General features: G+C 50.2%; 1 protein-coding gene across 1 annotated transcript; it reads left to right on the top strand.

Annotated features, from left to right (window-relative positions):
- The first annotated feature begins 1260 nt into the window (after nucleotides 1-1260).
- Nucleotides 1261-2211, top strand: LOC135873394 (olfactory receptor 52M1-like). Its single transcript, XM_065397857.1, has one exon. It carries the CDS (start codon nucleotides 1261-1263, stop codon nucleotides 2209-2211), a length of 951 nt encoding a protein of 316 aa, XP_065253929.1.
- Nucleotides 2212-12123: the final 9912 nt, after the last annotated feature.

Here is a 12123-nt window from a genome sequence, read left to right as displayed (position 1 = left end):
TTACATGGGGGGTCGCGAGCTGTCAGCCTCCACCCCAAACCCTGCTTTGCCTCCAGCATTTATAATGGTGTTAAACATACAAAAAAAGTGTTTTAATTGAAAAGTGGGGGTCACACTCAGAGGCTTGCTATGTGAAAGGGGTCACCAGTACAAAAGTTTGAGAACCACTGGGATAGATAGATAGATAGATAGATAGATAGATAGATAGATAGATAGATAGATAGATAGATAGATAGATAGATAGATAGATAGATCACTAGGAGGGTGGTGAAGCACTGGAATGGGTAACCTAGGGAGGTGGAATCTCCATCCTTAGAGGTTTTTAAGGCCTGGCTTGACAAAGCCCTGGCTGGGATGATTTAGTTGATATTGGTCCTGCTTTGAGCAAGGGATTGGACTAGATGACCTCCTGAGGTCTCTTCCAACCCTAATATTGTATGATTCTATGATTGATAGATAGATAGATATCTCAAAACGTTTTCTGAGAAAGTTTGCTTTTTTTATTCATTGTTTCTTTCTTAGCATCTCATTCCAGCACCTCTACCCAGGGGGTTGTGACGGTATTGTCCCTAGATAACACGCATTGCTGTCATTCATGCCCTAAAAGAGATAATTCTGTCTCTGCTTAACTGTGCCAGGCGAACGCAGGAAGCAGCGCTGGGATGGGAGGGGAAGCTAAGACAGATAGACGGACAGACAGAGAAATTAAATGCCCTCCCCCTCCGTCAAGGCCACCTAGGGCATGACTTGCCACATACAGAAATGCAAAGTTTGGGTTCTCGCAGAGACAGTAACTCAGCCACACACACCCCTGCAGGTTGACTGAGCTTGTCATGTTTACCCAGTCTAGTGTCGCTGCACATAGTCATCGTATTCATAGAACTGTCCAAGAGAAAAATGCTATCAAAGAGCTACACACCCAGCTCCACTGACATCAATGGAGACTCCCCGTTGATTTCAGTAGGAGTTGGATCATGCCCTCATTGAATCAGTGCCTCATAGATTTCAAGACCAGAAGGGCCCATTTGCATCATCTCCTCTGACCCCCTGCATAGCACAGGCCACAGAACCTTGCCGGCGATCGGTAATTATTTGTTAAGTGGGGACGGAGTGGTCAGGCTGGTAGATCTGGTTCTTCCCAGCACTAGACGCCTGAGGACTAGTTAGAGGCAATGCAATCTCTGCCAACTAGCACCCGCTGCCTCTCATTACAGGGCCAGAAGCATCTCTTGAAGTCTCATCTGGCACAGGAAATGCATCATGTTGCCCTTCAATGGCTCCTGCTTCAATCCCCCAACGTTCCTCCTGATCGGCATCCCTGGGCTGGAAACCCTGCACGTCTGGATCTCCGTCCCCTTCTGCTCCATGTACGTCATTGCCATCCTGGGGAACTGCACCATCCTCTTCATCATCAAGACGGAGCCGAGCCTGCATGAGCCCATGTTCTACTTCCTCTCCATGCTGGCCGTCATCGACCTGGTCCTCTCCACTTCCACCATGCCCAAGCTGCTGGGCATCTTCTGGTTCAGTTACAGAGAGATCGGCTTGGACACCTGCCTCCTCCAGATGTTTGTCATACACTCCTTCTCAGCCATGGAGTCTGGGATCTTCCTGGCCATGGCTTTCGACCGCTATGTCGCCATCTGTGACCCGCTAAGGCACAAGACCGTCTTGACCAACACGATCGTAGCCAAGATCGGGCTGGCGGCTATGATCCGGGGCGTGTTGTACATCTCCCCGCTGCCCCTACTTGTCCAACGGTACGCGTACTACAGGACCAACATCATTGCGCATTCCTACTGTGAGCACATGGCAGTTGAGATACTGGTGTGTGGGGATATCACCATCAGCAATCTCTATGGGCTGACTATTGGCTTTCTGGTGCTGCTCATGGATTCGCTGTTCATTGTCCTGTCCTACATCATGATCCTGCGGGCCGTGCTCAGGCTGGCCTCAGTTGATGCCCGTCTCAAGACTTTCAGCACCTGCATCTCCCACGTCTGCGCCATCCTGGCCTTCTACACACCCATTGCTGCCTCATCGCTGACGTACCGGTTTGGCCAAAACGTGTCTCCTCACATCCACATCCTGTTGGCCAACTTCTACCTCCTGGTCCCACCCATGCTGAACCCCATTGTGTATGGGGCGAGGACCAAACAGATACGGCAGAGAGTGCTTAAGATGGTCTCTCTGAGTAGGCCTGGCCTCTGACCCCTAATCCTGAGAATAAGGGCAGCTATATGAAGTGACTAGCAGGTGACAGGAAGGGTGGTGTTGTGGCTAAAGACTTCTTTGAAAATCCCACCCAGACTCATCAATGTTTGTGAGGAGCACCTAGACAGATTAGATGTGGCTTGTAGCAAGGCAGGAGTTCACTGGGTTTGTGGGAAGAGAGGTGCAACATCACTAAAAGGAATAAATTGTATAAAGGCAAATTCCTGCCCTCAGAGGTCATGGAGAGTCTGTTCCAGTTATTCCATGCCTGAAACTGGATATCCTGCTGCGGAAGCTCGGGTGGGTTTCTCCTCCACTCTATCTGTGTGATTTCGATCGAGCATGGCTGAATGAAACCTCGTTCTCTTCAGTAAAGCCAGTGGTTATTTTCCACACTTACCTCTGTGGTCTTCTGATGTACTCAGTAGGTGGGTGAGTGACGGGGAGGGAAGGAGCATTACAAGGAACTCCTGGGGAGAGGAATGTGAGGGGGTGAGGGACCGTGCTGGTGTGTGCATACAAGTGAGGGTGTGAAGTTGACCTCTGAGTGCCCACAGGGGAGTGTGGGAGCCACAAGGGATGGAAGGGGGGGAGTTTGCAAGGGACAGAATCACCTGCCCGCCCACAGCTACCACAATCCCCGAGGTTTGGGCTTTCCCAGGGCTCAAGCTGCCGTGGGAGACTGGAGAACGCTGGCCCCGGCCCACTCGGCCTGCTGGGCACAGAGACATGAAACGCTCCCTTCCGGCCTGCGGTTTGGGATCCCCAAATCACCAACACCTCCCTCGCTGCCTGGCACATGGGCAGCCGCCGAAGGGACGTGCGCAGCAGCTCTCACTCCCCTCGCTCCCACCGCCCCGGGGAAAGAGTCCCCACCAGCGGTCATGAGGCCCGTCCTCTTCCCGCATCCCCACCTTGTGGCCTGGCACTGACCGAGGGCCCAACCCTTGCAGTGACAGGCGCAATTCTCTCCGTGAGGCACAGTCGGACGAGATGGTGTATGTCAGTCCCAGGGCTATGATGGCTCATGTTCTGGGTGACTCTTCCCTCCCCCCCACACATGTACCCCTTTCTCCTCTCATCCACTTCACTTACTCCAAGGTCTGTCGCTTCCTTCCCCTCATCTCCAGGCACTCCCAATGGCTGACCTCCCTAGCCCAAGTGCCCACTTGCTCCTGCTTAACCATCACCTCCCTCCTTTCTGGCGCCTGCTTAACTGGTTCCTGGCTTGCCCTGCTCTCCCCAGCCCCCAGAAAGCTACCGTCTAACCCTCCTCTTCAAGTCCAGCCCCACCTCCCTCCTGTCATAACCATGGAAGCAGTGGGTCTGCCCTGCCTGTGAGACGCTGGCTGTGTGACGTTATTGACATAAACTGTGACCGGATAGATCATTGTTGCAACCACTGTTATATATTTGCAGCAAATATTGTACAAAGGTTGTTGTGTGAGGTGTCTACAAAAAGGTTATGATTTGCTGGTTATAATTATGCTGTCTGTATGTGTGTATCATTTTTGTAGTTGAAGTTATGAATATTGGCTATGTACTTGTATCTCAATGTGTTTTGATTCTAAGTAGCCTCAGTGAAGCATTTGGTCAGTTTCTTGAGAAAGGACTATTCTCAGTAAGTGCCCAATCAAGAAACACTTAACAGACAATGAACTTTGGGAGACGCCAATCCACATCTGAGCTTTCCTGGGAACGTTCATACTAACATGTATGAACCTGTAAGTTCTGTAAGTTGGCCTGTAAGTTCTGAGTCATGAATGGACATGTGACTTGCCCATGTGACTCCAAACTCCATCTTGTTGCTGTGATTTTGCACAGGAGAACCAAGGGGTTCCCGCCCACAAGAGAGAGAATATAAAAGGCCCTGGAATCCCCTCCATTTTTTCTTCAATCCTGCTTCTTACTTCTGGAGGAACCTTGCTACAAACTGAAGCTCTGAACAAAGGACTGAATGACCCATCCCAGCTGTGGATGTACTCCAGAGACTTGATTTGAGACTGCAGTTTATTCCATCACTGCTACAAGTCTAAACCAAGAACTTTGCCATTACTGTATGTAATTGATTCCATGAATAAACCTGTAGATTTTAGATTCTAAAGGATTGGCAACAGCGTGATTTGTGGGTAAGATCTGATTTGTATATTGACCTGGGTCTGGGGCTTGGTCCTTTGGGATCAAGAGAACCTGTTTTCTTTTACTGGGGTATTGGTTTTCATAACCATTTGTCCCCATAACGAGTGGCACTGGTGGTGATACTGGGAAACTGGAGTGTCTAAGGGAATTGCTTGTGTGATTTATTGTTAGCCAGTGGGGTGAGACCAAAGTCCCCTCTGTTTGGCTTAGGGTGACCAGACAGCAAGTGTGAAAAATCGGGACGGGGGCAGGGGGTAATAGGAGCCTATATAAGAAAAAGACCCCAAAATCGGGACTGTCCCTATAAAATCGGGACATCTAGTCACCCTAGTTTGGCTGGTTTGGTGTGCCTTAGAGGTGGAAAACCACCAGCCTGGGGCTATGACTGCCCCGCTCTAAGCAATTTGTCCTGAATTGATACTCTCAGTTGTGTCCCGCCAGAGCCAGCATCGTTACAGGCTGTAATTGGTTTAAGGCCTCTAGACTGAGGAACTGTTGCCCTGGAACTCAGGGAAAGGCCGTATAACATCCCTTAATCGAGTCGTGCTAAGGAGAGCCCGATGCATGCTGGGAACTTGGTTTAAAGGACTGGATTCCTGCTGATATACTTTGACGCTGATTGGGGTTGGGCCTCCAGGTGGTTTTGGGTAGATGCCGCCCCTGGAAAGTGTTGGTAGGGCTGCCAGACCAGCCTGAGTGGTTTTCAAAGGATGAAGGAAGTTTAAAACCCAGAGAAAACCTGATGTGGGGAGGGCTTGGTCTTTGGGTTTTGACGGGGTTTTTTAGTTTGCTCTGTGCCAGCCCAGTGCTGTAGGCAGCTTGGAATTCAGTCTTTGCCTGCTGAACTGACAGCAGCCGCTGCTGGAATAGTGACCAGTTCTGCTGCCCACAGCGCGAGAAGGACGTTGGTCAATTGGAGAGGGGTCAGAGAAGCGGCGGGAGAATGATTCAAGGAGTAGAAAACCTGCCTGATAGCGACAGACTCAAGAAGCTCTAGCTGTTGAGATGCTCTAGTTCAAACCCAGAGTGTTTAGGAGCAGTGCCCTGGCCTTGGTTATGCAGGCTAGACGATCCCAATGGCCTGGGAATCTAGGAATCTGTGACTGGCTCCTCCTTGCTCCCATCCAGCCTCCAGCCTGACCTCAGGGAGAGCAGCCTGCCAGTGGAGGGAGCCAGGACCTAGGAAGCTGGCAGGATTGGGGAATTGTAGCATTCGTGGTTGGCTTCCCAGACAGGAAGTCAGGCAGAGGCGGGCTGCATAGCTCATGTTGGAAGTAGTTGGAACAGCCTCCCTGAATAAAGAGGATCTGCTTCTAACCCAGTGGTCCCCAAACTATGGGGGGCACAGAGGAAAGTTGGGGGGGGGCGTGGAGGAGTCCGAGCCAGCCCTCATAGGCCAGCGCCCCCCCCCCCACCCACTCTACCCCCAGCTCTGTTCCGCCCTTGCCCCCAGCTGGGCCCCAGCCTCAGCTCCTGGCTCCCAGCCCAGCTATGGTTCTGGCCCCACCCTCAGCCCCCTTACCCCTGTCCGTGCTCCCCCGCCCCCGGAGCCATGGTGCCAGTGCCTGACCGCAGATCCTGGGGTGGGGGGCAGGGACAGCGGTAAGGGGTGGCGCAACGTGAAAAGTTTACCACTATTCTAACCCTTTGGGCTCAGCGTGAGTACTGAGCCCCAGATGGCACCAGGAGCACTTAGACAGTAACTACAATAACCTGAGTGCAGCTAAACGCTCCACCAGAGCTGAAACTCCCTGGAACATGGCCGAGAACCGGAAGAGATTTCAATAGTGCGTCACTCTGTACCTGCCAGGGATGGGTGCCAGTGAAAACGAAGGCAATCAGAATGAAGCCTTCCTTGTGACAACAGCAGGTTCTGCTGCACTTGACGTGTCTAATAGTTCTCAGTTAACTCAGCCTGGGGAGGCGAACTATGAACCCGTATTGAGGAGAGCTGCCCTCCATGTAAAAACCAAACATACCAGGGAGAGATTTTTAACCTGAGGGTGCAAAAACACAGTGCAGCTAGCGAGGAGTTTGTGACAGATCTACAGCTGAAGAGTCAGTCTTGCTATTTTGGGCAGGGCTTACAGCATCCCCAGTAAGAGACCAGATTGTAATTAGAGTCCAGAACAAAAAAACACGGAGAAAAACTACGGATCCAGAATTAACCCTGGATGAAGCAACTAGAATTTGCCAAGCAACAGAAGTCACCCAGTCCAGACTGAAGCTAACAGAGGGTGGACAGTGCTCTGACCCTGGAGATATAATGGAGAAGCCAAAATACCCCATGAAAAGAGACCTGTGGCAGAAAGGGATGCAGAGCTCAACGTCTGAATCAAGCAGGACCAGCACATGGAGCGGCACATGCTGTGAAAACCAGCACAAGCCAGGACAATGCCCGGCATGTGAGGGAAAGGCAAAAACGGCAATGGGTTCCATCACTTTGCAGGAGTTTGCAAGCATGAAGAAAAGGGATGAAGCGTCACTAGCCCGGAGGAATTTTTCATAAAACCAGTGGACACCTCTGCTGCAGTGAATGGACTGTCAATCTGACAACAAATAGGATTGTATTCATCTTAAATTGCACACTGGGGAATAAAACAATGTGGTGCCAGAACACGGGTTACTAACACTAAAAGAAAACCCACAGGGAAAATGATGTTAAGATAATAAAACAGCTACTGAAAAAAGGCTACAGAGTCAGATTCCGCTCAGCACGTAGCCCTGTGAACTTCCAGGAGGGAACCACTGAAACATGGTTTGTCGCGTGCAGATATCTGGTTGAACAACACACTGAGAACTAGAACGCCTGTAATGGGTCTGAAGGACGCAGGATTTGCCGAAATATAATGAGGCTGATAAAGCTGAACTTCCTGATGTTACATCCTGGGGCTCAGTTGTCTTAACCTCTTGTGGGTTGTTGCCTTCCTGAGACCTTCGCAGGCAAAACAGCAAATCACTATAGCGCCATGGGCTGATTTTCACCAGCTGCAGATCTGGTCCCAAAGCCACAGACTATGAGAAAGGATTCTGCAGTTTTACCACTAGCTGCGAGGTGCATGGACACCTAATTAACCCATAAACCTAGACACGTCTTCCCTTCACCTCTCACCTCCGCATGCGAGACATTCACTCCCACTAGCTTGAGTGCCTCTCTGTGACATTCTATACCTTGGGGGAGCGTACTGTAACCCCCCTATTCCTCATTTTCATATAATCATGATCTTACATATAAAGCATGCCTTGTAAGGTATCAGGGGAAAGGGTATCTGCTGAAAGTCATGTCTCTATCCATATATGTATCATTAATGTATATGGAGTTATGATAATTGTGTAGTATGGTTGTCACTAAAACATGCTGTAAGTTGGGGAATCAGATGATAGCTCTCCAGAGGCAACAGCAAGGAAAGTAACCAATGCCCCGGCAGGGTGTCAGACAACCTGTCAACAGCCATTGTCCAGCAAGGGAGCTACAATGCAATGACTCACCTGCATGAGGCCACACCAGGGGAATTGCTCAACCTTGCTGGGAGAGACTCAGCAATGCCCTCCAGACATGCCTGGACGCGTGTTCCCCAAGCACATGGACCGAGGGTATAAAACAGACAGAGTGGACACATACTGGGCCCTTCTCCTGCCCCCACCTTCGCTGCAAGCAACCAAGATACTGAGAAGAAGACAAGACTCTAACACAGGAGATTGGCCCAGGTTTAAGGAATAAACCTTTATATTAAGGACTGCAATATCCAACGGGGTGAGAAAAACTGCTTAATCTAGTTGCTGCCCAGTCTAATAGGGTTGAGAGTTTAGACTGCATGTGTATATAGTATTTCTTTTGGTAACTAACTCTGACTTTTTGCCTATCACTTAATATCACTTAAAATCTACCTTTTATAGTCAATAAATTTGTTTAATTGTTTATCTTTACCAGTGTGTTTGTATGAAGTGTGGGGCAAATCTGCTCAGGTCTGACAAAGGCTGGTGTATGTCCACTTCCCATTGTTGAAGTGGTGAACCAATTAATAAATTTGCACTGCCCATCTTGAGCAGGGCAAGACGGTATATTCCTGAGGTGCAGTGCTGGGAGCTGGGGGGATTTGGCTCTGGTGCCTTTCCCTGTGTGATTCATGAGTGGCTCTGGGAGCATTTATGCAATCCAGCTGGGTGTGGGGCTCCACATGTGGTTGTGCTGAGTGATAACATCACCTGGAGGGGTTTGCTGCTGGTCACTAGCGAGGCATTGGGAGAGACAGCCCAGGCTGGAGACAGTTCAGGGGGCACAGCAGTCCCACAGTCCCAGGCTGCACTAGGGATCCCGTCACACTCTCATTCCACTCCGCCTTCCATCCCCACTAGTCCATCTTCCACCCGCTCCACTCCATTGAAATGGCTCTGAGCAAGGTCTCTGATGACCTCTTTGGGCCTATCTACACTGAACTTGGGAGTGAGTCTCCCGGACTGGGTAAAGAGACTCACTAGCGAGGCTCAAGCTAGGGCACTAAAAATAGCAGTGTGGATGTTCTGGTGCAGGCTGCAGGTGGGGCTGTCAAGTTCACCTGACCCCCTAGACTTCAGGGCCTGAGCTCCAGCCCAAGCCAGGACACCCACATTGCGATTTTCAGCAGGCTTGAGACAATATTCTGTCTTCATCCTCCATGAGCACTCCACTGCTTTCAACATTAGTGATCACGTCTTCCCTTGGTTTTCAGAATCCCACCTTGCCCTGCTTCTCCTCCTGCTTCTTTGGCCATTCCTTCCAGTACCTCTCCTCCCTCTCCCTCTCTCCATGAGGTCCCTCTGGGCTCAGTCCTTGCCACGTTTCCTTCAGCACCCTCTCTCTGGGTGGTCACATGCACTCATACAGCTTCCTCTGCCATCTCCAGGCTGGCAAACCAATCATTCATAGAATCATAGAATAGAATCGTGGAATATCAGGGTTGGAAGGGACCTCAGGAGGTCATCTAGTCCAACCCCCTGCTCAAAGCAGGACCAATCCCCAACTAAATCGTCCCAGCCAGGGCTTTGTCAAGCCTGACCTTAAAAACCTCTAAGGAAGGAGATTCCACCACCTCCCTGGGAACCCATTCCAGTGCTTCACCACGCTCCTAGTGAAAAAGTGTTTCCTAATATCCAACTTAGACCTCCCCCACTGCAACTTGAGACCATTGCTTCTTGTTCTGTCATCTGCCACCACTGAGAACAGCCGAGCCCCATCCTCTTTGGAACCCGCCTTCAGGTAGTTGAAGGCTGCTATCAAATACCCCCTCAGTCTTCTCTTCTGTAGACTAAATAACCCCAGTTCCCTCAGCCTCTCCTCGTAAGTCATGTGCCCCAGCCCCCTAATCATTTTCGTTGCCCTCCGCTGGACTCTCTCCAATTTGTTCACATCCTTTCTGTAGTGGGGGGCCCAAAACTGGACGCAATACTCCAAATGTGGCCCCACCAGTGCTGAATAGGGGGGGATAATCACTTCCCTTGATATGCTGGCAATGCTCCTACTAATACAGCCCAATATGCCGTTGGTCTTCTTGGCAACAAGGGCACACTGCCTACCCACCACATAGCCCAGCCCCAGCGCGGGGAGTTGGGTTCAGAAGACTGAGCATCCTGGAGCGAACCTCATCAGTGAAATTAGTGACGGAGAATGAGCCACAAAAGACCAGCATCGTCGGCTGTGGGTGTTCGGGGGACAATGAAGAGGGTGCTATGCAGAAGCACAGGGATGCCATCGGCTCCAGTCTGCAAGAAGCTGCGTGATCACAATCCAGGAACCCAGCCTTCGTTCCCACACCCCACCACCCAAACAACAAACGTCCCAGAGGTTAAAGATAAAGGGGCAGGCTCTGTTCTCCTTTACCCTTGTGTCCATCTCGCCACTGACTTGGACAGGATCAGCCCAGTGTCACTGGGAGCAGAATTTTGGCCCAACAGACCCATGAGTCCAGAGCAGAGATAGGCAGCAAAAACCCATACGCACTAGCTTTTAACCCCTTCCTGTGTCACTGTGCTCCAGACATCATGCTTCAGAAGGCTGGACTGAGGTCTCTGCAGCAGCAGGGGAGTCTGACCCAGCGGCACTATCATTTTAACGAAGTTATACCAGTCGGTACCAACTGTGCTACTTGTGGCATTTCCACGCCTTGTGTCTGTTGGGGAGATGCAGAGAGCAGGGGAAAATCTCTGTGGGATGAAGCCATGAGCTCAGCTCAGCATTAACAAAGAGAACTCATCACTACCAGCAGCCCCAAAGAAATTCTGCAGCTGAGCCCAAGACTTTCTGTAGCTTTCTAGGCCTACGGATTCTCTTCTCCCTCACTGCCCCCCTGGTGCTGTTGGTGGCCCTCCGTCGACTCCAGGGGGACAACTCCAGATTTACACCCATGTAAGCTTAGAGGAGACTCAGGCCCTGTGGCTCGATTTTGGAAAGGGGTGGACAATTACACAAACTATGGGAGGGGCTTGAACCACTCAGTAGACCTGGATTCCCCCAAATTTCAGGGGTGTTCTGAGCCCATGCGCAGCCCCACCATGAGTAATTATAGAAACTAAGAAAAGGGAAACCAAAATAGCATCAGTTAATCTCGCCAAGGGGTGAGAAGGGACCTTTCCCCTCATCTATCACACTGAGCAATTAGCCAGCTTAATTCTTGGCCTTTTTCCCTTCCTTTGAAACATCCTGCCTTGGCCGCTGCTGGGGAAAGGACACTGAGGGGGCTAGCAGAAAGATTGGTGACCTCATGTGGCATCTCCTACATTCAGGATCTGTTGTATCAATATTGATCTTAAAGGCCTAGAGAGTTAAAGGTGTTTATAAACTCTTTGACAGTCCAACATTAAACAGCGATAGGCAGGTTCGGGGTTATTTTTAAACCGAGCCCTTGGTTTTACGCAGTTGCTTGGCAAACACCCAGAAGCATTCGTTCCAACTGAAAGTTTCTTGGCTAAACACAAGGAATGAAAACAAGCATGTCTAGCTAAACTGCGGTTGAGCGATGATGCAAAACAAACTTAGTCAGACCTTATCAAAATCTTTCCTTTTGGAGCCAAAATATCAGCCGCTTATTTTCAGAGCAACATTTCTTCGATGAAAAGGAGAAGGTTAAATTTACTCTCAGTCCTGAAGTGAAGGGCGGTCACTGATCCTTTTCTTAACATACAGACTCAAAGTGGACGAGAGACAGGAGAGACAGGACAGGTGAAATATGGCATTAGGTGATGTTTTTGGAACGCTGGATCACTGGTTAGTTACGAGTGGAGGATTTGACTGGCAAATCGACCACAACACCTGCTGCTTGGACCCTGGTTAGATATGCTCTGATCAGGGCAGTGATCTGGTTGGATTCTTTCTCTTTAAACAAGGCAAGTTTGGATGGACGTGTTCTGATTGACTTCAGGACTCGATGAAAAGCTGTGAGAGTGAGATAGGAAGCAGGAAAGAAACAGTGGGGCAGAAAATACTCAACAATGGAAGGGAATTCAATAGAGGATCAATGCCAGATGCTGGGAGTGTATGACAGGGGATGGAACACTCGATAATTGCCCTTTTCTGTTCATTCCCACTTAAGTATCTGGCACAGGCCACTGTCAGAAGACAGGGTACCGCGCTAGATGGCTCATTGGTATGACCCAGTGTGGCCGTTCAATGTTCTTATCTTATGTGCCTGGGCAGTGCTGGTAGGCTGAGGACTGGATGGTGTGATAATGGGATGACTTTTAGAACTCACCAGGTGAAAACAAAGTTCCTTAAACAAAAGCAAGGCCAGCCGGTGT

The sequence above is a fragment of the Emys orbicularis genome, chromosome 1 (assembly GCF_028017835.1).
Source record: "Emys orbicularis isolate rEmyOrb1 chromosome 1, rEmyOrb1.hap1, whole genome shotgun sequence".
NCBI lineage: Eukaryota > Metazoa > Chordata > Testudines > Emydidae > Emys > Emys orbicularis.
Note: the sequence above shows the minus strand (reverse complement) of the source record. Positions and strands in the feature narration are given on the sequence as shown.

Bases quoted from the DNA above. Each gene is read 5' to 3' on its own strand.
- LOC135873394 (XM_065397857.1), top strand. From the start codon at position 1,261: ATGTTGCCCTTCAATGGCTCCTGCTTCAATCCCCCAACGTTCCTCCTG.